The 25,912-nt window shown below is 33.6% G+C and overlaps 1 protein-coding gene across 7 annotated transcripts in view; it reads left to right on the top strand.

Annotated features, from left to right (window-relative positions):
- The window catches only part of NOL4 (nucleolar protein 4), a 132,259-nt gene that overhangs the window by 41,679 nt on the left and 64,668 nt on the right, over positions 1 to 25,912 (top strand). For 5 of the 7 annotated variants that reach the window (XM_087931209.1, XM_087931210.1, XM_087931208.1 and 2 more), the window contains exons 2-6: positions 7,250 to 7,399; positions 14,908 to 15,019; positions 17,448 to 17,531; positions 19,100 to 19,212; positions 23,457 to 23,589. In XM_087931209.1, coding sequence (XP_087787335.1) covers positions 7,250 to 7,399; positions 14,908 to 15,019; positions 17,448 to 17,531; positions 19,100 to 19,212; positions 23,457 to 23,589 — 592 coding nt within the window. The remainder of the gene's footprint in view (positions 1 to 7,249; positions 7,400 to 14,907; positions 15,020 to 17,447; positions 17,532 to 19,099; positions 19,213 to 23,456; positions 23,590 to 25,912) is intronic. The other 2 variants (XM_026699231.2, XM_026699230.2) reach the window with 1 other exon arrangement.

Genomic DNA, 25,912 nt, shown 5'->3' with positions numbered 1-25,912 from the left:
TGTTGACAGGCAGGCTTATATGGGAGAAAATCAGTTCTTTAATACCTGGGACCAAACCTTTTAACAACTTATATTCATATATTGTGTTTCATAAATTGGTATTTTGATGAGCGGCTGGAAATAAACTAAAAGCCAATAAACCTGAAACTAAGTTTGGCTGTAATATGGATTGTGCATTTTGCACTAGTTAAATTGTTGTGCAGTCCACAGAAGTAGGTCCATATATAAAATATTGCAATATTGTATTGTAAAATAACAGGACCTGGATAATCATGTATATGTGGAATGAAGTCTAAAAAATTACTGATTACAGTTTTGATCAAAGACTTGGAGTTCTGCCAAGCAACAGCTGTCAACAAATGCAAGGAGGGCAAATACCGATACCTGATGGTTCTATCTGATAGCAGACTGATCATGTCAATCAATAGAGAGTTTACTACATAATCAGCTTGTTCAACAGGGAGACTGATTCCATATGTTGTGGTCTTACTATAATTTCTGGCATCAGCAAAATATGGAGGGAGAAAAACCACAGCAGTAGCAGCTGAATATAAATTTACATGTTTTATACTGTGACATTTTAATGTACATTCATTCATTCATTCATTCATTCATTTTTAGCCATTGTCCATCCACTGCAGGATTTCGGCTTTTCCACATGTTTCCAACCAATATAGTCCTGAGCTTTCTTTTACCAATTGGCCTCGCACAATACTGGCACTGAAATAAAAAATGTGTACACCAAATGAACCTGACTCAGAAGCAAGTCCCAAAATGCTGAATACCACTTCAGCAAGTCATCAATTCATCTTGGTCTCTTTTGTGATTGCTTTTTTTCAAGTGGGATCCATACTATGACTGCCTTGGTCCAGCTGCCATCAATTCTTCTTGCTATATACATTTAATGTACACCACTGAAATATTTTCCTTGTTTATCTTTGGATTTTCATCACAATGACAGAAAATAAACATGAACACTTCTTGAAATTCCAGAAGAAATATACAACTCCCTCTACTGGAGATAATCTGTAGGTTAACAAAAGAAAGAAAAACCTCTCATATTATTCAATTAGATCAGCTGAACATTTCAAAATAAAATTAGAAATGAACTATAATAGCCATTCATCATGTGATATCACATGACCAAGTCTATTCTTGCATGTTTAGAATTTGATATTTCTTACATTCTATTACTACTGATGGAGTTTGTTTTGTGGATGAATTGATATCCACAAATAATAGTTATTTACAGAAATGTATACTGTATTTTCAGTAGCGGTATATCTCACTGCCTCTTTTAAAAAATTGAAGATGCATACTATCACTTTTCTCTACTTAACACTTTTCCTTATTTTGATTTAAATAAGAATCTGCATGCACACTTTTTAAAAGAGATTTCTCTGAATACCAGCTAATAAGGCATAACTGAGTTTTTCAGCATCATATACTAAAATTACTTCAGTCATTTCCTTATAAATTGAAATTAAAAGCAGTAGTTTTATTTTGTGATGCTGAATTTCATGTGGTGAATGTTCATGGGAACTAATCAATTAATATTTTTCATTTCTACAAATATATATATATTTATCATGATGCAAATATTTCTTAATTTCTTTTCTGTAATGGTTTGACTACAGGAGGGTTGAGACTTCTTTTCACTTCATATCTATATTCTGCAATCTTTTGTATATGAATCTGAGATTGTAGAAAGTTCTACTTTGAATGTCATAGTTTTCATAATTTACATACATTTTGGGACTTGCTTCTGAGTCAGGTTCATTTGGTGTACACATTTTTTATTTCAGTGCCAAGTTTGTTGTTTGTTTATTTAATTATTTATATTCCATAATTATTATTTTTCCACACAACTCAAGGCAGTAAGCATATCCCACACACCTTTCTCCTACAACAACTGATGAGTTGGACTGAGAGAGTGAGTGACTGGCCCAAGGTCACCCAACTGGCTAATCAAGCCCCTTTGTAAATGATAGCATAGCCGTAGACTTTTCTCATATCTCTGTGAAACACATTTTAAGATGTGGGACATATAGAAGAGCCTCTCTCAAACATATTAATAGATAAATTGCTTTGTATTGGAAAGGTGTTCCATAGATAACCTGAAGCTAAGCTATTTAAGTTTTCTTACATGTTTTTTTTCTCCAATAGAAGAATCTGATCTTTTGAAGGAGGGCTAGCAGATGTGTTATTCAACCCTGTTTTTTCCCCTTCCATGTCAATCAGAAATATTATATTTGGTTGTACTATAATTTGTAAATTATTGTTCATTACTTCAATCCTATTCAATTGCTAGGCTATCACAATTGTTTCTTGTTAACTTACTCGCATAAACAAAGAGGTAATAAACAAAAGGTAATTCAGAATGACAGATCTGCTGTAGAGAATACAGAAGTGGTGGACCTTGTGAACTGCCCTTTGCTTTCCCTGAGACTGCTAGCCCAGTGACAATTAATAGTTATAGCTGTGGTTTTGGGAAAGAGGCAGTTGTCCACTGGGAACAGTGTGGAGACAATGAACCTGTTTACAACAAGCTGTTATACAGCTGCTGCGTTGCAAAATCATAGATGGAGATGATTAGATCATCTAGTTTGATATTATAGGATTAATCCTTCTAGCACAGTCTAAACTGAAACAGAAAGAGAATAATATAAAACATGCTACTTAGAAGTATGATAGCTAACAAACTATGAATCATATTTGATTCTATCTATCTATCTATCTATCTATCTATCTATCTATCTATCTATCTATCTATCTATCTATCTATCTATCACCTAGATCTGAGTGAAAAATTTGAGATAGTAACAAGGATTCAAAGCCAGTGCAAAATTTAAATATAATTTATTGTCCAATTAGGGGAAAGAAGTTCTGTATCAGCCTGAGATCTTCTCTATGACAACTGTATAAATTGTTGTTTACCTTCTCATAAACTGATTATTTTAGAACAAATTAAATGATTTGGGAGTGAGAATATGTATATAGAAATAGAAATATGAACATTTTACTGCACTTTCTTATTGTTATTATTTTAAACACTGCTTTTAATTTTTTATTTATTTTAATGATTCTCTGCAAAAAATATGTTTTTTTATACTTTTGTTTAGTAATATTTCCCCTAAATTGTTAAGTTTTCTAATTTAGGGTAACCTCACGTTACAGAAGATTGGGGTTTATTACTTATTGGTTCATCTCCTTAATGAATGCCTCAAATAGTAATTAGGTTTTAAAACAATCTTGATTCAAATGGATGCAGTTTTATTCAAGTCATGTAATCTGGGAAATTCTAGCCAATAGTGAATTTCCTTTTTCCAGTTCTGGGAAAACATTTTTGGAATACAGAAAAGGAGGCACTTGGGATGAATCTAATAGGCTAGAAGGGAATTTGTATTTGACCTGTGCTTTACCATCTGACTTAAGAAATCATAGGGGGATTTGAACATGAAAACCCTCTCAGAGGTAATCTTGCAAGCAGACATTTGGAGAGAATACTAATCACTGCCCATTTTTTGAACCTTACAGTTGCTTCTGTTTTTAAGCAGAAGATCATGTCACAAATAAAAAAGCCATCCTTGCAGTGTTTATACAAACTATTGTGACACCAAAATGATGATGATGAACATCATCATACAAATGCTGTCATTACATTCTTGCATTTTGATATCTGATATATCGTTTCATCATCATTACATACATGTCAATATTTGCTAACCATTTCTTCTGTAGATGTCCATTGCCAACTTCTCTAGATACATAAGTCATAGCTAAAAAAGATTGAGAAGCCATCATTCTATTTATATGACATCTCTCAGGTACATCTGATAAAATCCAAGATTTTTTTATTAGACAATTTTGCTTTTTCTGAATAGGTATTGCTTAGAAGATTTCTTATTTCCTATACTTAGCACTATTGGGAAGATTATAATCCTAGTAAACTATGCCTTGATTTTTATATATTCCCAGAATATAAAAATGAATGGCCTCTAATGTAATACTAAAAATGGAGGTAAATGGGAGGAAGAATTCCTTAGGTAACACCCCCCCTTAAATTTTAAATACTGTTACAATTGATAATGTATTCTGTTTAAGTTTGTGCATATTGTCATTTTTACTTTGAGAATTCAGCTTATGAGGAGTCCTTGGTGCTCTTTGAGGTTGCTTGTTTTCTTGCAGATGTTTCATTACACAAACTAGGTAACATCATCAATGCTAGTCTAGCACCATTATGTTACCTAGTTTGGGTAATGAAACATCTGCAAGAAAGCATACACATTGCAAATTGTTTTCTTTGTAGTAGAAAATATTAAGTCAGAGACTGTTACAAAAGTGAAAATCCTAATGATCAGTAATTTCTACATTTTTCATAATTAATGCTACAAATGCATAATTATTCAGAACACATATGACTTTGAAGCCAATCTCAGATAAATTATTTTTTAAAAAAACAAAATTCTGCAGCCATTGCCATTGTGTACTTCCAAAAGTGCTTTCAGAATCCTGGTGATCTTTCAGAAAGCCTAAATCTGGGAAGCCATTGGAGTGAGGAGCTCATTAAATTGTTTTAAATATAGAGTGCACTCTTTCTTTTCGTTATTATAATTTTATTTATTATTTTATTTTCAATGTCTATCTGCGATGTACTACATTATTGCATTTATATTATTTCGAACTGCTAGGTTGGCAGGAACTGGGGCAAGTAATGGAAGCTCATTCCGTCATGTGGTATTTAGGACTCAAACTGCCAGCCTTCCAGGAAGTTGACAAGCCCAGCATCTTAACTGCTTGGTAACCATGCCCCTATAACTTACTGTATATACTGTTGTTCTGATATGACTTTGATAAATGAGTGATTGTAGTTTGGGGTATATTTGGTTTCCTGAAAAATAGGGTTATGTAAATATGGAAAGGCATTAGATAATGAAAAAGAGATAAAGTTTCTATTTGCTTCCATTCAGATTTTTGCTTTGTAAATCTAGTAGCCCTGTTCACGGGTATTGCTCTGTCTTACTGAAGATTCAGTTTTATAATAACATCAAGGAAAGGAGCATCTTAAAGAAAAATATATAATTCAGTGCCATGGTTGATGAATTCAATATACAAATAGCAGCAGGGAAGACTCAAGACAGAAATTTTGGAGATGTTTTGCCAGCCAATAAAAGCAATATTGAGCAGAAAGTTTTAGGAGTATGGTGTACCAAGCAGTTAAGATGTTGGGCTTGTCAACTGGAAGGTTGGCAGTTTGAGTCCTAAGTACCACATGACTGAGTGAACTTCCATTACTTGACCCATCTCCTGCCAACCTACCAGTTTGATAGCATGTAAATACAAGAAGTTAATTGGAGAAACTGAGTTAGTGGTCAAATTTACTTAACACAAATGACCCAAAGAGCTAGGGCTTTGTAAAATTTTCTGTGTTAAATTTTGAAATGATTCTAGCAAGGCATAATCATGAAGTACTGCATTTATTTTTAACAAATCCCCAGCCATTGATGACAGGAAGCATCCCAAGCATTTTTGCACTAGGAGAGAGTTGTCAACTTTTTATGATATCACCAGTCCCTTTCGCACTGTGATCTGGTAGGAAGCATGAAACAGAACAGCAGGAAGAAAACAGAAAAAAACGGCAACACTGTATGAAGTACTGATCTATGTATACCTTCCAATCATACTTCCTGTCCCTTCTAATGAAGAAGATGAAGATGAGGAGGAGGAGGAGGAGGAGGAAGATCTGTATCTCACCAATTTCTGCTCAGTTCCATCATAGCCATAGAGAATACTATAAAAGGTGCAAGATCAAGTAATAAGAAGCTTCCTAGCCTCCCTTTTGCAATCTGACAATAAATCCCTAGCAGACAAAAAGCCTTAAATATAATTCAAAGAAAAAAATGTATTTAATGAGCAAGAAAAACAAGAGCAAATAAGATACTTTCTTCCAACCACAACAAGCCCAATTGAAGGTTACAGTAAGAAACATGACAAATATTCTAGACCAAAGTTTCTTGACTTGCCCACTTTTAGATGGGTGGAGTTCAACTCCCAGAATTCCTTAGTCAGCAAAGCACCTATAGATTTATAGCAATTGTATGGTGTGCAACATAAATGTGCCAGCAAAACAAAACAAAAAACATAGTATCACATCAGCATTACACAAGATCAAGACAAGACAACATATTTGATATTCTGTAGCAAGGCTCTTCCTCCTCCCCCTCAGGTGTGCTTTTCAGATTCAGCAAATCAGACTAAGCACAGCATTAGTCCCAGTCCACTGAAGTGAACCATGTGTAAATTCCATTCAAGTCGCAGCATTTAAGTTAACTGAATCTAATTGTATTAATCTGACTGGGTGAATTTCTATAACTATTAACAGATTATATACATCCAACCGAACATAAGTGGATTTATTCCTGAATATTTATGTATAAGATTTCACAGATGTCTAATGCTCTTTGGATGTGAGCCAGCATTTTACCTGAGGCCTCACCATTGCTAAATATGTTATTTGTCAAGTACTGGGTCAAATATTTATGCAGTTGTCCTCACACATTTGCGATAGGCTTACCCAGCGAAATCAACTACAGCTAATGCAGTACCAACACTCCACCACATTTTCTTTTCTACTACTGCACACTCACTTTTTTTTCAGTGCTGTTGTAACTTAAAATGGTCATTAAATGAATGATTGTAAGTCAAGGATTACCTGTAATTTAAATGCAGTAGACAGCCAATTCAAAAGGATAGTAAATAAAATGTTCCGATTATGCTTATGGATCCATTTGTGTGATTTTGAAGAAAGGTGAAACCATGCCTTGGTTTGTTTTAAGATTCAGTAGTAATCTTAAATAAACACACACACATACATGTGTGTATGTGTATGTGTGTGTCCAGTGTGTGTGTGTGTGTGTGTTCGCACGTGCATGCATATATATATGCACACGTAGATTTCTGTTGAACTCATTCACAAATTCTGTTCAAACTGAATAAATTCTAATTAAAATGCAATTTTGAATCAGTTTTTGACTGCTTCATCTATTCCAATTAAATATAAATCATCACTTAGAATATTATACACATCTATATTTATTGTGTAGTGATAATATTAGTAACACTGATTTGACTGTTAAGCAGTATATGATCTTTAGTTATCAGTGTCAATATCTTCAATTTACTGTGGCCGTAAGATATGTTTTCTAGTAATTTATATATTCATTTTGTATTTCCTGTCATTTCTTCTTAGGATGGAATTGGGGTAGATGAAAAGCTGTCATTAAGACAGGTAGCTGTTGTTGAAGATTTCTTTGATATCATCTACTCCATGCACGTGGAAACAGGACCAAATGGAGAGCAAATCAGAAAACATGCTGGACAAAAAAGAACCTATAAAGCAGTAAGTAAATAATCTTACACCAAGAGGAATGGCATATTGCTATGTTTTACCCAAGATAAATAAGATAAATAAGGCATATATTTGTCAAATAGATTTCAATTACACCATTTTATCCCTACATGGATCTGTGTTGACTTGCATTAATAAACTGAGATATGCTTTAATATATTTGGATTCCATGTTGATCAGATAGATCAGAACCAATTCACCAGTACATTTAAATAATGTTTCATACTTATTTTCCTGTAACTGATAGAGAAATCAAGTTGTATATATATTTTGTGTCCTACTTATCAGTAACTGATAGAAAAATCAAATTGTATATATATTTTGTGTCCTACTTATCAAGCTGATTCTTTTGTATTTAACATTTAATTGATTAAAACATTAAATATGTTATCCTTAGAGATAACATACATAGATACATAGAGATGAATATTTAGATAATATATAACTATTACTTATTTATATTAACACATGTATATAATATATTAATATACTATATTAATAATAAATGAAAATGTTCCTCAATAATTTTAGTAGGTGATCTTCAGGAAACATGATAAATTTAGATTTTTAAAAGTTTGAATCACTTTATTCTTAACAGTATTTCAGTTGTAATGTAGGCTGTCTTTATTACTTTCATAGTGAACCAGTTTTCCAATTTGAAACCCCTGTTTTAATTCTCCAGTCACAAAACATGCCTTCTTAAGTCCTCTACCTATCTAATTTATCTTTTAGTCAAGCAAAGTACTTTTACATTACAATGGGGCATTGTTAATATATGAATCAACCAAGTTCCAAATTTAAGAAAGCAATATTAACTTTGAGTTTTAGACCTATAAAGGAACAAAATTTAATTTCAGTGAATTTGAGATTAATTCAATAAAAAATGACCACTGAACTAATAAGGAACATTAACACCTCTTTTGATTTTTTTCATTGAGATAACATAGCAGAGATGATAGATTATTATTTCCAAAACATTAATGATGAAAGTTTAAAACAAATAACATCAAGATTTTATATAATAAAAATGTGAAATAGTTTTAAGGAAGATTATTGGATCAGCCCCAACCTACTTCAACTTCTTTTCAAAAACTATTTCAAAAATAAGCTTTACTAAAAAATAAAAAGCCTATCACTTGATTTTTCTGGACTAAACAGTCTATTGATATACTGTAGCTCTTTGGCAGGGTTAACTTTTTCTGAGAATTATGTGCTGCCTGTTAATTTAAAAAATGGAGGTGTATATATTAACACTTGCATATATAATACAATATAATTTTATATATGCACAATATAATAGTATATATTATACACAATCATATTACTGAAAACCCACCAGTAATAAAATAAAAATTCATTTAGAATGTGGTCAGGACAGACAAATACCTGAATGAAACAGAATTGGTTGTTTATTTTTTGGGGAGGGGGGAATTTGAGAGACTTAAGAAATGCATTACCATTAGGAGAAATCGAATAAACAAGAGACTGAATGACCCGAACAATTGCAGACAGATTGGACTACAGAGACCATCATGGACTATATTACAGATCAGATGAATAAATTGAGAGTTAAGACAATAATGAAAATAAAAGAGTATGGTTTTAGTGAAAAGAAGGTAATACAAGAAAGAGCAAATCAGATTGCAAAAAGAACAGGAGAGTATACCATGTTTCTCATCCTTCTTTCCTTCAATTCAACTCATCTAAAGAAATTATATCAGATGAGTGTGGCACACATACTCTCACTCTTCTGATAGTGTTCTGACAAGTATGAGTTTACAGGTGTAATCAAACTCATTGATCAGCTACTCAGAACATAGAGAAACTCAGCCTTAACCCTCAGTTTTGCTCACACAGGGAAGGAAAATTTCAGTGGTGTGTAAGAATTTACAAAATCAAAAAGTAAATCCATTCTCTGAATAACCCTAAAATTTCTCCAAAGCTATTTGAAAGTACCTGATTTTATCTGGTGCCTTAAATGATGCAAAATTTCTATGTGTAAATTCTTTCAAAAACATCTTTGTGTAATTTCTATGTGTAAAACTCTTTAAAAAGGACTTTAAAACATCACCAAATCACAAGGCAATGGTCCCTTATATACCTACTTTTTGTTTACCTTAGCCATTCAAATAAGGGATGAGCAGCTGGTTTTTTAAGGAATTTATTGGAGACACTAGACTTAACCGGTGGAAACTTTAGAATTAAGCAGTATTCAATACAATAATTAAATGTTTGTTGTAAGATTTTTTGAGACAAGTCACATTCAAATAATTTTCAGTATGTTGTTCTCTATTTTATCTGCTAACTAATCATCTGGGTTTTTTGTCAGCTAATTTGTCCATTCTTTTTTCCCTCTGCCATCAGTTCTCTCAGTCAGCTAATCTATCATTTCCCTAATTTCTTATTTTGTGTCTTTCTCTCACAGAGAAATAATATGATTACTTCAATTTTTTAATGCAAGAATTAGATCAAGTAACTTTTCTGTTGTTGCAATGCTACTCACATATATCTGTGAGAAAGCTTCATTACTCACAGTGTAACTTATTTCTGAGCAAATATTGGGGTTTCATTATTAAATATTATGCACACAAGATAAATACTTTCAACTTTAATGTTGCTATTTTCTAGATATCAGGATAATCTTGCTTGCTAGCATGTTTATTTATCTTGAACTTCATGTATGAATAAATTAAGTATCATTGTTCTGACTCCAACTCTGAAAAATAATAAAGGTTTTGTGGCACTATAAAGCTGGCAAATTTGTTTTGGAACACTGTGGTAGTTTGTAAACAAGTAGGAAGAGGATAAAATAGGAAAAACACTTAGGGAAAGAACCTGGATGTTGACATGAATTATAAGTGTTCTGTCATGTCAAAGCTGCTATGCCTGTAGGGCAGTTGGTGGTCAAATACATGAGTACTAATGGGCACTGCATTGGCAAGTCAATTGTATGACAGCCATCACAACATCAAGCAATGCACTGTTATCTATCCCAGCTAACAGATAGTTTCTCTTTCAACAGCTAAGTTGTGAGCAGCCTGTTTCCTGTTTCATTATATCAGAAAAGTACCTATATCAAAAATTTATTTGACAAGTTCAAAATGATTTCATACTAAATTTAGCTCTTAAGGCAACAAAAAAGAATCTAGTTATAGGATGGAATAACACTTCCACAATCATGCAAAGATAAACTCAGTTTCCATTTGACCCTATATGCTCTTTTGCTGGTTACTTGCTCATTCACATTCTGAGATTTTTTTTCTTTGTAATTTCTACCATTATAGCTGCTTTTTCCAAGGTAGTTCTCTCAAGGTATTTATGCCATTGCTGTAAAGAGAAAGTAAATATTGTGGAGAATAGAATAAGTTTTTGAAAACGCACAATTCATTTGAAATTTTCTAAATATATACACTTTTTAGGAGAAAAGTAATCAGTATATTCATTTTAATTGAACACATTTTAATAGCTACCATGTGGACGCTGTTTCAAATTTGTTCAGTCACACAACTGCCATTGTGTAGGCTACACAACATTTTGAAGACAAATTCTCATAACAAGTAATATTGTGCAATGAATTGATTTACATCTCAGATTATCCATGCTTATGTATGTGTGTTTGTGTGTGTATGTATTGTCAGGATTATGGCAGTTACCCCAATTAAATCATGAGTCTCGAGCCAAACTTTCAAAACTTCAAAAGGATTTATTGGGAATTAAAATGTCCAGCACTGCCTGGGTGTAGCCAACTCTGAGACACATAATTCATTGTCACCCTTGACTCTGGTTTTCCTCCACCCCCTGGTTGTATCATAATTCATATTCCCCAATGGGACACATCCATAGCAAGAATAATAAATCATGTTCTCTAGTTAGAATTTTGCACAGCAGAAACTTCAGTCACCTAGCTAATATCTTTGAAAACTATTTATGGAATGCACTTTTGATTTCCAAGCTGCCGCACTGCTCCGTCCTCCCTTTCTGTGGCAACTCTAAAAAGACCATAGAAATATTTTATGAGTTGACATGTATTTATGCTTGTAGATTATTTTAAAGTAAATGTTTTATTTTATAAATAAAAGATTTTTTTTTATTTATATCCTAAGACCTTAGCTAAATAATAAAATAAAGAAATAAATAAACCATAAAACCTTTTCATATATTATCAGTTTTATATACAAATGTTTAAAATTAGTTTTATCATGAATGAATCCATTTCAAAGATGTTTTAGCTGCCAAAATTTGACCTATACCATTTGACCTATACCAACTATACCATCAATAGATTGAACTGTACAATGCATCTATACATTTTAAAATCACATATGCAACATATGTATTACTTATTAGCCTGTGCCGATGACAATGAGGACTTCCAGACATGCAGATTCTCCTTCTCCCCTCCCCAATTTCTCTTATACCAAATATCTTGAGCTGAGTGAATAGGCATAAATGATGAAGGAGAACAAAGAAGAGTGGTACCGTAATCAAGCAGAACAAGGCACTGAGTTTTGACACTCTCATCTAAGCTTTAGTGTAGCTTATATAATAAGGACCAATAATTAGCCTAAAATCAAGCCATTTAAAACAATGCTTCAATTGATGAAATTTCAAATGCAATGAAAATCCCACTCCAAAAGAGTACATGGAGTACATTTTCCAGCATGATAATTAATTACATCTACAGTATGCCTACATTTCTTTGTATACACCACATCAAACATATTCTTTGTCATCTTTTTCTAAATCATCAATTATTTAATAACAATAACACAGTCACAATACTCTAAATGTTTAGCATTTGTCAGGTACAAGAAAGGACATTGTCTGGAAATATATTAGCGCAGTATATAATATAGCAAATGTACCATTGGTTATATAAATCTGAGGAATGAAGGATACAGAAGGATGAATATAGTCAGGGATAATGGATTCAGAAGAGCATATTTTTTTAAAAAGAGTAAATACATATATCTGTACACTTGTTTCATGACATACTAGAGTTCAGCTAGGAAGTTGCCTAGAAACAGAAAGAAGAAATATGGAGGCATAACCTTGTTTTATTTCTGTTGCATCTGATGAATAGCACTGCTAACAATATTTGCAACACATATCCTGTGCTGCAATTCTACTTGCTATATTGTATGTTGGTGGCATGTAGAGGAATGTCACACAAGAATTCTGCATTAGTTTGAAGAAAGGGACAGATTTCTCTTTTCACATGCAATCATACTGGAGAACAGAGGGAATTTATTTTTGGGCTCATTTGGTAGCATTCAAACTGCAGTAAAACTATTGTTAAAACTAGTATTCTTTTTTGAAAGAAATATACAATTCTATGGCTTCACAAGCTTATGACCATTTCTCTACTGGTGGTAATTCTTGCCTCACCTTCATTTCCTTGATTTTTAGCTTTAGCCTTATTAGCAATTCTTCTCAGGGAAAAGGGGCTTGATATTTTAGCTTTGCAGCTGGACCACTGAGAATTTAGTTTTCGTAAGACCAGGCAAATGACTCAGCATGAAGTAAGGCTTTAGAGATTTATATATTTAAATCTTTCATGGAGTAAACTCCATGTTACTGCCCAGGCAACAATTTATTTAACATTATTTTCTGCTTCCAACTTGTGTTTTCAAGTCAGGAATGTGTAATGAGGAAGATTCTGAGATAGCTTGACATTGTTTCTGAGAATTTAGGAAGTGAAAATAGTGACAGAAGGGGCCTCAAATTTGTTTTATTCTGAATTTGTAGCTGAGAATGAATGAAATAATTTTGGGACTGAAGCAGAGTATAAATTCTACTTTTTTGTTAATCTATGTACTACTAAAACTCTGGGGCTTGTTTGATACTTTGTAACTTCAGAGCCTGAAGAAGGGAAAGAGGAAAAGAAGGAAAGAAGAGAAGGGATGGAAGGGAGGTAGGAAAGAATAGGGAGCTCCCACATCCACTGATTATTACTATTTTTTGCTTGCCTGTAGTCATTTTGTTTCTCTGATTAGGTAAGGAAATATCTCTAAAATGATGACCTAATGGATCATGGATGTTACTTCTAAAAGTATTTAATATGCGAGTATACAGAGAAGGCCACGTTTTCTCATTCAGAAATAATACCTTTTGTGCCATGTTATGAGAACTGTATTTCTCCCTGTGAGCTATTTTTGATAGACAACAAAAATTTATAACTTTCTGCCCAAGGTTCAGACAGCATACATTTTTCCCTCCCCTATTTTCCCCCACAAAAATATCTTGTGATGTAGGTCGATAGAAGTTGAGGTAATTTGCCTAAAACCACCCAGTTTGCTCCATGGCTGAGGGTGGTCTTGAAGCCAAGTCTCCTTTGTGCAATCCAATGCTTTCTCCGGGCACTATACTATTAAGTTCTAGTGTATGAAATATACACCAGTTTCACAGCTTAACTCTTTTGTTTTCCAAATAAAATTCTATCCTATCTGAATGAATGGTGAACTCAATACAATTTTTTTATTAAAATAAATGAAACATTTCCGAAAATACAGGTTGCTAATTAATCTACAAGAATGCTTCATTAATTTCAATGCACTAAATTTTTGAATACGTTAGAGACATTAACTAATGTGTACATTTTTGTAACTAATGTGTAAATTTTCACTCTTAATTTTAAATAGTGGTTCAGTCTGTCTGGCAGCAACATGGCAGTACCCAATATTGGGTATCCAGTATACCCAATATTGTTTATTGTTGAAAGTAGAAGTAAGTAGAACTAAAAACTATGTTGGATATGGGCTCCTATACATAGCAATGCATAGGGTGGGCAAGATAAGGGGTGATCAAGTATATATCTTAATATTGTGATACTAGATCTTCCCCTTATGCACAGTGCACAATGGAACATTGTGATCATAAAAGGAAGGTATTTCTGTTGTGATGTTTGGAGGATTTTAATATCATTATTTGGAATGAATACCTATGTTGAAACATGTACTGAAATAACTAGCAATAGCAATAACATTTAGACTTATATACAGCTTTACAGTGCTTTACAGCACTCTCTAAGAGATTTACAGAGTCATAATATTGTCCCCAACACCTGGCATCTGACTGTGGTAACTCTTAAAAGTAGCTGATCTTCTCCTGCTACTATCTAAAATTGACAAGCAATTAACAAAGGATTATCAAGAGGCAAAATTGGGGACACAATAAAAACAGTGGTAACACTATAACAAATAAAAACAAATATTCTGGGCATATGAACAAAAGACATTTTGGAAACATCATTTGAATATTTATTATTTTCTTGATTTTTTTTTATCATAAGCAAAAATGATTTTATTATCATTATGTCTTGATTTGGTGGACTTGTAAGCTGCTATTGTTTGAAATTCAATGTAGTATTCAGGCATACTTTATTGGATGTTCAGGAACTATGATATCATACACTTTATTTAGAAATATAATGATAGGTTCCATTAAATCATACTCACTCAGCTTATATTATAATACCTATATTTCATTATTTATTTCAGATTTCTGAGACCTATGCCTTTTTACCAAGAGAAGCAGTGACACGATTCCTAATGAGCTGCTCAGAGTGCCAGAAAAGAATGCATTTAAACCCAGATGGAGCTGATCATAAAGGTATGTTTGGTGTCAAATAATGAGATGTAAAGCATTTTATTCATAGCCCATTTATATTTTCCTGATTTAAGTGGAGAGTCATAAAATTGTACACTAGAATGGTTGAAACATTCATACTGCATTAGCATATATTTAGCATGTCTCCAGAATTCTCTGAAAGGCTTATATGTAATACTATGTATGCTCTCATGTAGCTACAATAGGTCAATAATTTTTTTCTTCTACTGTTCAATCATATTCAATTCTTGGAGATTGCCTGGACAAGTCCTTGCAGTTTTGACAGAAAGGTTTTTCAGAACTGGTTTGCCATGGCTGAGAGAAAATGACTGGCCCAAGTCACCCATATACAGGCAGGGCTAGAAGTCACACTCTTCTGGTTTCTAGCCTTTAACAACTACACCAAGATAGGATAGTTTTCATTCAGAAAATGAACATTTTTCTAAAATGATATATAACTATCCTCTATGGCAGGGCTGTCAAACTCGTGGCCCGCAGCCCAGATGTATCATGTGCTGGCCCCGCCCTGCTTGATTTAGCAAAGGGAAAAAAAGTGCTGATATGTCACAAGATGCGCTGTGATGACACAAGTTTGACACCCCTGATCTATGGTATAATAAGATGATGTGTGAAAATTTAATGCATGATTTTTTTTCAGCTAAACCCATCCCTCAGTTTTGTGATGGGGGGAAGAATCTGATGAGTGCAAAGCATGCAATCCTAAGATCCTGGAGGATGATACAGTCTGAATCTAACAAATGAAATGTAATGATAATATTTAAGATGGGTTAAAGTACAGATAAACTCTAGGCTAGATACAATCCAAACCTAAATAACATATTCTGAAATGAAAAACTCTGCTTTCTCTCTACTGACTCCTTGCATCTATAGAAGCTTTCCATTAAGTATGAAATATAAATACATCAGTACTCTTAAATTTCATTTGAATTGTAGAAGGAAGGTTCTTTCTCACAGAGGGACAACCTCATAGATCTCATAGAAAACATAAGAATTTTGAGAGGAGGCAAAAGAGATTTGACAAGTGAGACAATTTTTTCAGATCAGCTAGTTACCTTGATTGTATGACTGATTTTATGCCTTTAAGTTGCTGTTGATTTTTAGTGACACAGATGTTCTCCATAATGATTTACCCCTAACCTGGTCTTCAATTCTTCCAATGGTTCCTACTGCTGAACCATGTCTAAATATTGTTTGCTCCCATTCTGTGTTATTCACTGGTTTATTCTCTGGCATACTTAGTGGAGTTTTGGGATAAAACAATTTAAGATTAAAATGCAGAAAGGGGATAAGAAATACTAAAACCACAAGAAAAAACATAGTTAAAATTAGTTTACCCTAATTCACTATTAAATTAATTGAAATAACTCTATGTTTCTCTTGACATAATCAATTCTTATTCCATTTAACAAAGTGGTCAGAAGCATGCTATTATCTATCCATATCTTTCTATCATGTGCAAGAAACCAGGTAGAGTTCAAAAGCATTGCAAGTTTATTCCAAGCAATCTATACACAAAAATCTGATCTACTAATGATCAAGGCACATTCACACTAGATAGGAGTTAACAGGCTTCCAAGATCTCTTTCAGGGATGTAGGGATTCTAGACTGATGGTGCATTTGACCCCACCTTGAGCTCAGCCTGCTCACTCCTACACTATCTCTGGGAATCATCCTGGCTTTCATTGTGTTCATACCAGTTCATTCATTGCATTTTGTTTTCAGATATTTCATCTTTTATTTTTGAAGATCTCAATTCCACTGAAGCATAATTCTTGGCTCACTATCCATTAACTTTTCTTCATGTCACTCACCTTGGTGCTGAATCACAGTATTCATAACCCATTATTTTTCCACTTCATTGAAATTACTCTATGTTTCTCTTAACATAATCAATTCTTATTCCATTTAACAAAGTGATCAGAAGCATGCTATTATAGTTATAAACTAATAAAATATTAAATCCCCCAAAGAAGCATGCTGCTATAGATATTCATTTTTGCTCATTTTTGACAAACACTCATACCTTACATTATGCCATATACTACATATTATTGTTCTATTTGCATTTGCATACCTTAACATTTCTGTATTTCCCCCCATATTTAATAAATATTCTATTAAAATATAGGAATTAATTTAGTTACTATAATTTGTAATTGTTTGCTTCATCTTCCCCGTCAAAAAAATTGTATTGGTATTTGATAATTAATTTTTCAGATCCATATTCACATTATATTATTAATGTGGGAAAGCAGGGGATGAAACATTTGGTGTTTATCTCAGAAGAGGCAATTCAGTGAAAGACTCTCCCTTAAATATATGACTGAGTTTATGAACCAATTCTTGCCATTTTCATATCTTAGACTAGCATTAAACTTTTATATTGTTTTTGCTTCCTTATGTTGCCAGCCTTGAGGGTCTTGACAACAATCTTGAAAACTTGGTTGCCACTCTGTCCTTCCCAGTTCCATTTTGGGGAGAAGATCAAACAAAGTAAGAGATGAGGAGTTCTCTCCATCATGCTTGCTTTTTTCCATCATCTATTACTATCCTATTCTATCCTATCATTTTCTTGTACTAATGGGCCCACCCCTTCCCTTTTCTTTCTTTCACTATTTACAGTACCAAAAAAGCCTTCCCTGTGTGAATCTAAGTGACTTTTGTACTTTAGCCTTCCAACTTTATTTCAGGAGCTATTTGCTACTTACTTATTCAGTTGCTTGGTGATTATATCCACCTTCCATTTACTCAATATGTCTTTCTAACACTTAGTTCACCTAAAAGCCTGCTGTGCAATTTCTAAAATGTCAATTTTTTTCTTATTGAAAAGTTTTGTAACTATAGTTTCAGTAATGTATTTTTGAGAATTTCCCAACTTTCTTACACAATCTTGGATCTCAGAATTTTTTCCCCATGGGATCCTGCATGTTACTTCTCTGGAATTGCCTTTTCTGAAACATATTGTGCACACTATTATGCTCCAATTTCTCTTCCTGAAGTATCTTGAATCTAAAGATGATATGGTTACTTCTCCCCAAAAATCCCATTCCTATCTAGGAGGATTGGTCCTCCTGTTCTTGTCTTCAGTCTTCTGAAACATGAAATGGTCAGCAAGTCTACTGAGAAATTGTGGAAGCTTGCAGTTTTGGTGAACCTGGGTTTTCCAACAAATATCTGGGTTGAAGTTTTCTTTATAACTATGAATGTCATCCCTGAAAATTCTTTAAACTAGTCCAGGAAGGCATTATCCAGAGGTTCTGCCTAGCTTGGTGGGCTACAGCAGTCGTCTCCCCAAACGTCAATAATATCATTGTTTCCTACCTTGTGTTTTTATTCAAATCTTCTTGGACTTTGGCATTTAAATTCCTGGATCTCAGTATCTGAGTGCACTTCCTTCATGTATAATGCCACTCCTCCACTTTTGTTTGGTCTTTTGAACATGTTATATCTTTCAAAATTATATCATCAGCAGATGGGCCATAGATATGGATCTTGAACACTCTCATAGTCTTGATCAATGTAAGTCTTCACATAATATATTTCAGAAGGTGTAGAAAAAGGAAGGTGTAGAATGTAGAATGGTGTGTGCTTTAATGTAGCATGGCACATGCACCTTTCTTTGCTAATCATACAGCCATATCATTCAGTTTAGGCCTATTTTATTAAAGTACGTGGAAGCATAACAAAAATCCTTTTACAAGGCAACAACTAGGTACATGCAATGTGCTGCCACACTTTCTCGATGCATTGTCATTTAACTGCAAATCCTGGATGTAGCTTTCTTGCTGAAGAAAAGTGATACATATGTAATTAAATTATGGGGCTTTCATTGGACCTGTTGCAAATCTCTCTCTATAAAATATCTCAATATATTTTTATTGTCATGTAGAAAGTTTGTAATTATGAAGAAATGTTTATAATCCCAATGGAGTTTTATCAAGTTGCAGTTGCTGATCAATTTTTCCTAAAGTGGAAATATTCTAAACACTCAGTTTGCAATTAATTTGCTTGTAGAACCATATAATTATAATACAATATATAATATGTTCTAATTCTTTCAGATAATGGAAAACCTCCAACATTGGTGACAAGCATGATTGATTATAATATGCCAATCACAATGGCCTATATGAAGCATATGAAGCTGCAGCTATTAAATTCTCAACAAGATGAGGTAAACTTAGCTTGTTCATATTAATAATAATTATATTCAAATTACATTCATGTAATTTGCTGTGTGAGGTTTGGACTTGGGTTAAGAGTTTTTCTTTTTAATGCAATTTGATTTTTCCAAATGGAAAATATGGTAAACATGAAAACTTAAAAAAAAACCTGTTATACAGAGTTCATAAATTTATAGATAGTAATAATTTTGCAAACTGAACAGCTTGTATCATTAGCTAGTGTTAAAATAATGGGAAAATATGGGAAGCAACATGATAGGATATTTTTTTCATTGTGTTATTGGTTGTCTTGAAAGGAATCAAGAACGTTTAAAAGCAACAAATTGTCTTGAACATTTGACTACCATGACTATCTGGAAAAATTGAATGACATGGTTAGAAATAATAATAATAAATTTGTCTTTTACCTATAAATTGTGGAGAGAGACATATACATGAGCAAAGTTGATGAGATGGCACTTACTGAACTGAACTGAATTGTCTCAGTGTTTCTCAGTGTTGAGAGCTTGAAGATGCATTTGTGCTGGGAAATCCTGGGAATTGAAATTCACACATTTTAAGTTGCTAAGGTTGAGAAATGCTGCTCATAAATACACATAAAAGAGAAAAGTTGACAATAAATAAATGTCCAAAACAACCTATAGAAAACCGAGACCAATCATCAACTCCTTAGGCAGTACAGATTAAGAATAGGGAAATTCATAATAAAGCCACCTGAATCCAATTTTCAGTTTTATCCAACCTAAGACATTTTACTTTTTCAAAAACATTCACCATTTGAAAAGAAAACAGACTGAAGAAGAAATGGGAAAGCTTTCCCTTTGATCTAATTAATAATCTGCTTCTACTCGAAAAGTATAAAATAAAGTCAAAATAATATGCTAATTGGTTCGGTCCCAACTTAACTCTAACCCATCCACCAGAGCACAACCATCAATAAAATGAGAAAGGGAAAAAGAACAGCATATTATTTGATCTGTTGATTCTCTACACTCCTCTTAAAAGGTTGTTGTTAATTGTAATAGTATTTCTCCAAGAAGCTCTATGAATTTAGATGTATATTAAAAAAAAAAAAGAAGGGGGAGAAATGGTACCTTTTGCCCAGCATAGCCAATGTGATCAAATTTGGAATATCTTGTACTCAGAAAATTCTTTCTGTCAATATCCACAAAAGCAATGAAAGATTTATTTTCACAACAGAGTTTTCTTATTAGCACATACGATTCTGTAACACACACACACACACACACACACACACACACACACACACATTTTTGAACACATTTTTGTAACATTTGCATATTTACAATCAGCTTTCCTTAATGTAGACATCAGATGGCAGCACCAAGCCAATTTTGGCTAACCCCTGAAAAAGTTAAAAAGGTGATTCCATGTTACTGCTCAGATGGAACACAAAAAATTATATGATTCCAAGTATCAAATCACTTTATACTATGCCATATTTTCTGATCATAGTTAAAATATTTTCATGATGCATCATGAAAAAAAAATTGCTGAGAGGCTTACATTGTTAATCTATTCCCATTTTTCTGGGAGTAAGAACTATTGAATACAGTCGACTCTATTGAGCAGGGATCATGTGTCTGAGTAGATAGAATCAGAAAAGCAGTATATTTACAAACTACAGCTACAGGTCTGAAAAGTGTGCTATAATAAACTGTTCTTCTGTATGTACTCTTTATATTAATGGGGCTATACTTGTAGTGTTTTACTACTGCCTGCAACTGTCCCCGTGAACTATGACTATTTCCTACAAATGTACATTCTATAGTAATTTTTTTAAAAAGAATGATTCTGAATATCAGCTGTCTGTCTTACAGCTGGGCATATGTGAAAATTAGCAATTAATGCCAAGATTCTTGGACCATGACAATTATCTCAGTCAGGTTGTGATACTAGATCTTGCAAAAGTATCCAAGCTTAACACATTATGCTGCCATACTCTCCTTACCTATTATGAATGTATATGATCCTGGAAGATAGGATGATCAGTCTGAATCTGTAACATGACAACAACCAGGAATAGGGTTTTAACTAAGGGGTTAGGACCAGTGGTGCGATTCAACTGGTGTAACAACCAGTTCGGTGAGTGTGCGCTTTACAATTAATCCATTTATTATAGTTTAAAGCCCTACTTTTTTGGGATTCCCTACTTTTTTGGGATTGTTAGCAGATCTAGATTTTTTAGTATATGCAAATGCTCTTGCAAAATAGACTACTTTGTAAAGAAGTCATTACCCATTCATAAAATAACTTATATGGTAGATAATCTGTTACAAAGCACTCATTTAAAACAATGCTACCTAACGCTTATAGCTCCTCCCTGTACAATATTTATTATTTTTGGTTACATTTATTCTTTCCATGAAAATAAAAGCTTTGAAAGCTAATTCTTCCTCTGAATTGGGAGGAATCCTAGGAATAAGTAGTCAATTTATTTATTCAGTTTTTTTCATTTATTAAATGTCTTTATTTTAGTTATCCATTTAGGTGTCTACTATAACCTCGTTATAGTTTTATTCAGATACTTCATAGAGTAGAGGAGGTAGATTATCTCCGCATTGTAGGTAGAAATTGGATAGGAGAAAATGTACACCCTACATGGAGGATTTTCCCTTGTTTAGATCTCTATGTGAACATATAGGTGGTGAAGAAATAAGACCAAGGCCAGCAGCCAGGTTTCCTTTGCCTGGCATGATGTTAACTATGTTGAGGGAAAAGACTTATATCAAACTACTTTTATTCTGGAAAACAGTGTTGTTTTTTTCTGATGAGTACTTTCCCAGGCAGACTAGTAACTAATTTTCACACTAGATTACAGTAAGTATGATAGAAAATGAATATCTATCCTTTCATCAGGAAAGAGTTCATTTCATGGATATATTGTATACTGTGAAGAATAGATTGATAGGGAGGCCCTAGAAAATGTAAACAAATTTTATATGTAATGTAATACTTCATAATTTAAAAAATACATGATGAATTTATACTAAATGTTTATTTATAAGAATTAATTCATCATGCTTGCATATATTTTGGATGGAAAACAAAACACAGTTCATACATTAAAACTTTTCAATAACAAAAACTACTATTGAAACAACGATAATCTGTTCTGATTCATTACTTATCCATAATTTTTTCCTCTGCTTCAATTGCCCCAAAATTAAGTTTGTTTCCTACCCTTCATAAGTCCAAAATATTTTGCTATTCCTTTATCTGATATCTCACCATAGCATCTATTACAATTTGATGGAGTTTATACCTTTAGATTTTCTTTCTCTTTGCTAAGATTTATAGCAAATTATAGAATAGTCAAAATGATGATGATGATATGCTATGATGATGGTGATGATGATAATGGTAATGAAGAAGTTGAGTTTTTCTAGGCATCTTTCAGAATGAGTTATCAGTCATGCTTAAAATAAACAAATTCCTTCAGATTAAGTTCAGGTTATTTAATTTTTCTATCGGTGTACCCAGAGATGTGTTCCATGATTCTCATCAGGCTCCTGTCCTACTTGCATTTTGATATCTTTAACTAATCTCTTTTATTGGAAAAAAATGGGAACTTATCAATCTCAAAAACAATAGAATCCCTCTGTATTTCCTTGGATCATTCCCCTTCCATCCATCCAAAGAAAGCCCAGTGCCAGAATGTTTGCAAAATGTCCAGTGTAGCCCTCAGCTTGAAAAGATCCCTGTGCTAAATCAATGTCTCCCATGATAATGAGTTTTTCATACAGACAGGATTTATTCAACATCATCTGCTACATTGTTAACATTCGAGATGTGCCCCAAACCCTAATGAATTTAAAACCCCTGAACTAAAGCAAGGATATAACACTATGTACTACTGTTACCTTACACCATTTCATTCTGCATTTTTAAGAGATAGAAGTATTATGGTGACCTGTTTGTAGAAATTACAGCTATTTTGCGCAACCTTCTATCTCTGTTCCATTTAATCATTAATTATGAATTCATGTATACATAGCATACGTGTGTGCTCTGTATAATATTAGGTTTCCAGGGGGAAATCAGCCAGTTAATAATTCTTACATATATACTTACAATCTTAAGTGTTATGACTCTTTATATGTATTTCTTGCTAGATTTGTCATTACCTGACATAATCCAATTCCGTACAAACATGTTTGAAAATTACCTTGATATTTTAAATAATATGTGATATGGAATGTTATATCTTCAGGATGAAAGTTCCATAGAAAGTGATGAATTTGATTTGAGTGATTCTACCAGAATGTCTGCTGTGAATTCTGACCTCAGTTCAAATCTTGAAGAAAGAATTCAAAGTCCACAAAATCTTCAAAGTCAGCAAGATGGTAAGGTATTTTAATGTTTAATAAATGAAGACGAGTTTTATTGCTAAGTTTTTTTCTTTATTGACTTTTGTTTTTGTTTTTCCTCCATTCATTGTGTCCAATTCTTGGAGACTGCCTGGATATGTCCCTGCAGGTTTTTTTGGCAGGATTTCTCAGAAGGTGAGAGAAAGTGGCTAGCTCAAGGTCACCCAGCTGGCTTTGTGCCTAAGGCAGGGCTAGAACTCAGAATCTCCCAGTTTCTGGGCTGAAGCTTCACCATCACTCCAAACAGGCTCTTTATTCCTGATTATTTGCCGGCAATTGTTGATTCCTGAATGTGATGAACTATTTCATGGGATTGTTTCAAAACCATTTTAAACAGAAACAATTTTTGTGTGAATGTATCATTAAAGTAGCTGTATTCTTTGGAAGATGCTTCCAAGCTATCACCAGCCATCTTTGTGTATTTGCTTTACATGTTTGCTTTGATCCACATCTGGTCCTAACAGAAATGTTATCTGTGTAAGTAGAGACATGTCCTATAAATTGAACAGACTTTGAAGTCACCGTGAAAGTCTTAAAAGGGACTTAATTGCTTTAATGCTTCAAAGATACTAATTACTTTGTGAATCACAACCTCTGCATCACTAACATTATGGTCAGATTTGCAAACAAGTATAAACTACCTACATGCATCCTGGATCAAACATTGGGACCTACCTAACTATGACATAGTACATCAGCATGATCTTAAAGACATCGCCATCATTCATGCCATGCGAGATTCAGAGTACTAGATGGATTACAAGTTGGTCTGGTCACTCCTCAAACTTCACATAGCCCCTTTACATCATAAGGAACCAAGAACTGTCAGAAAGCCAGTCCACATCAGCAATCTACAGGTACAGATCAAGTCCAACACTTCAAAGATGTACTTACTGAAAATCTCTCCGGCAATTCACCACTTGTAGGAACCCATTTTGAAAAGTGGATGCAGTTTAGAGAAGGTATCACACAGACTGCAAAAGTGTACTTGGACTGAAAATATGGGCATATCAAGACTGGTTTGATGACTTCCAGTTTGAGCTTCTTTGGTGACAGACCGAAATCTGCAATCGTGCGCAGTTTCGATCTGTGCTCACTGCTGGAGCGCCCCGAGCTGGCTGGTTTTGGGGCTAAGCCACCCCGTAGAGGTAGTGAAGAGTGGGGAGACTGCCAGCAGGGTCGAGGAGAGTCACACCTCTCCTCCGCAGCTGGCCTTATTCCCTTTCCCGAAGGCGGTTGCAGCGGTGGTCAGAAATGGCCACCTCAAAGAAGAACTCATCCGGAAAAGAATGTGCAGGAGGAAGATAAGAAGAGAAAGTTTTGGCTGACCGTGTTGAACTGGAAAAACAACAATACAAGGTACCCTGGAATTTGAATTATAAAGAACAATATTTTTCCCAAAGAAGACTTTGAAGTGGTGAATGAGAGAGGGAAGGGAAAGGATTTTTTTTTTTCTTCCCTATATTGACAACTAAGAGACTTAAGCAAGAAACCGGCAAAAATCCACTTTGACATTAACAGGTATTTAAGCTGAAAATAAAATGCCAAAGGGATAATAAAGATTTCTGGATTCTAAAAAACTTTTAAAAGAAGGAAAAAAAACAAAAGGGTGGAATCTGGAAAAATGGAGGAGACCACCTGGAAGTGAAAGGAATTAACAATGAAACTTTAACAAGATTCTGAAAAGATACATTTTAACTGAGACTTTGTAACAAGATAAGAAAACCCCAGGAAGAGAAAGTGGAAAAAAGAAGCAAGAAGAAACAGCTTTGAATTATTTGGATTTTTGGCTATTGGATTTAAAGGACTAAAATTAATCGGGTGGTTGTTTAAAAGTTTTTAAAATGGTATCACTCTTGGAAGAATTGAGAATGGAACTTAAAAAAACAGAAAGAAGATGCACAAGAAAGAAGAGGCTCTTTTGGCTTCGTATTTCAATTTTTAGAAATGGAGATCCTGAACTATGAGAAACAACAAGAAATGCCTGTAGCACAAGAAGGGCGGGACAAAGAAGAAGCCATCTTTAATGACCAAGTATTTCTATGTGGGGAAAAGAAAGGGAAGGGGGGATAGAGAGTGAAAAATTTAAGATCTGAAAAAACAAAAAAAAGAATAGTTTGAAAAGTAATTACAACATTAGGAAGAAACAGAAGAGAGGATTACAGAAGAGAGAATCAGAATTAGAGAGAGAAGGGGTCAAAAAGGGAAGGGAGAATAAGAGGGAGGAGAGGGAAAGGAAAAGAAATTATAAAGGATGGAAACAGGACATAGAGAAACAGAGAAAACGTACAAGACACAG

The sequence above is a fragment of the Pseudonaja textilis genome, chromosome 3 (genome assembly GCF_049901715.1).
Source record: "Pseudonaja textilis isolate UNSWEBS1 chromosome 3, rPseTex1.2, whole genome shotgun sequence".
Lineage (NCBI taxonomy): Eukaryota > Metazoa > Chordata > Lepidosauria > Squamata > Elapidae > Pseudonaja > Pseudonaja textilis.
This window is presented reverse-complemented; position numbering and strand designations above follow the sequence as displayed.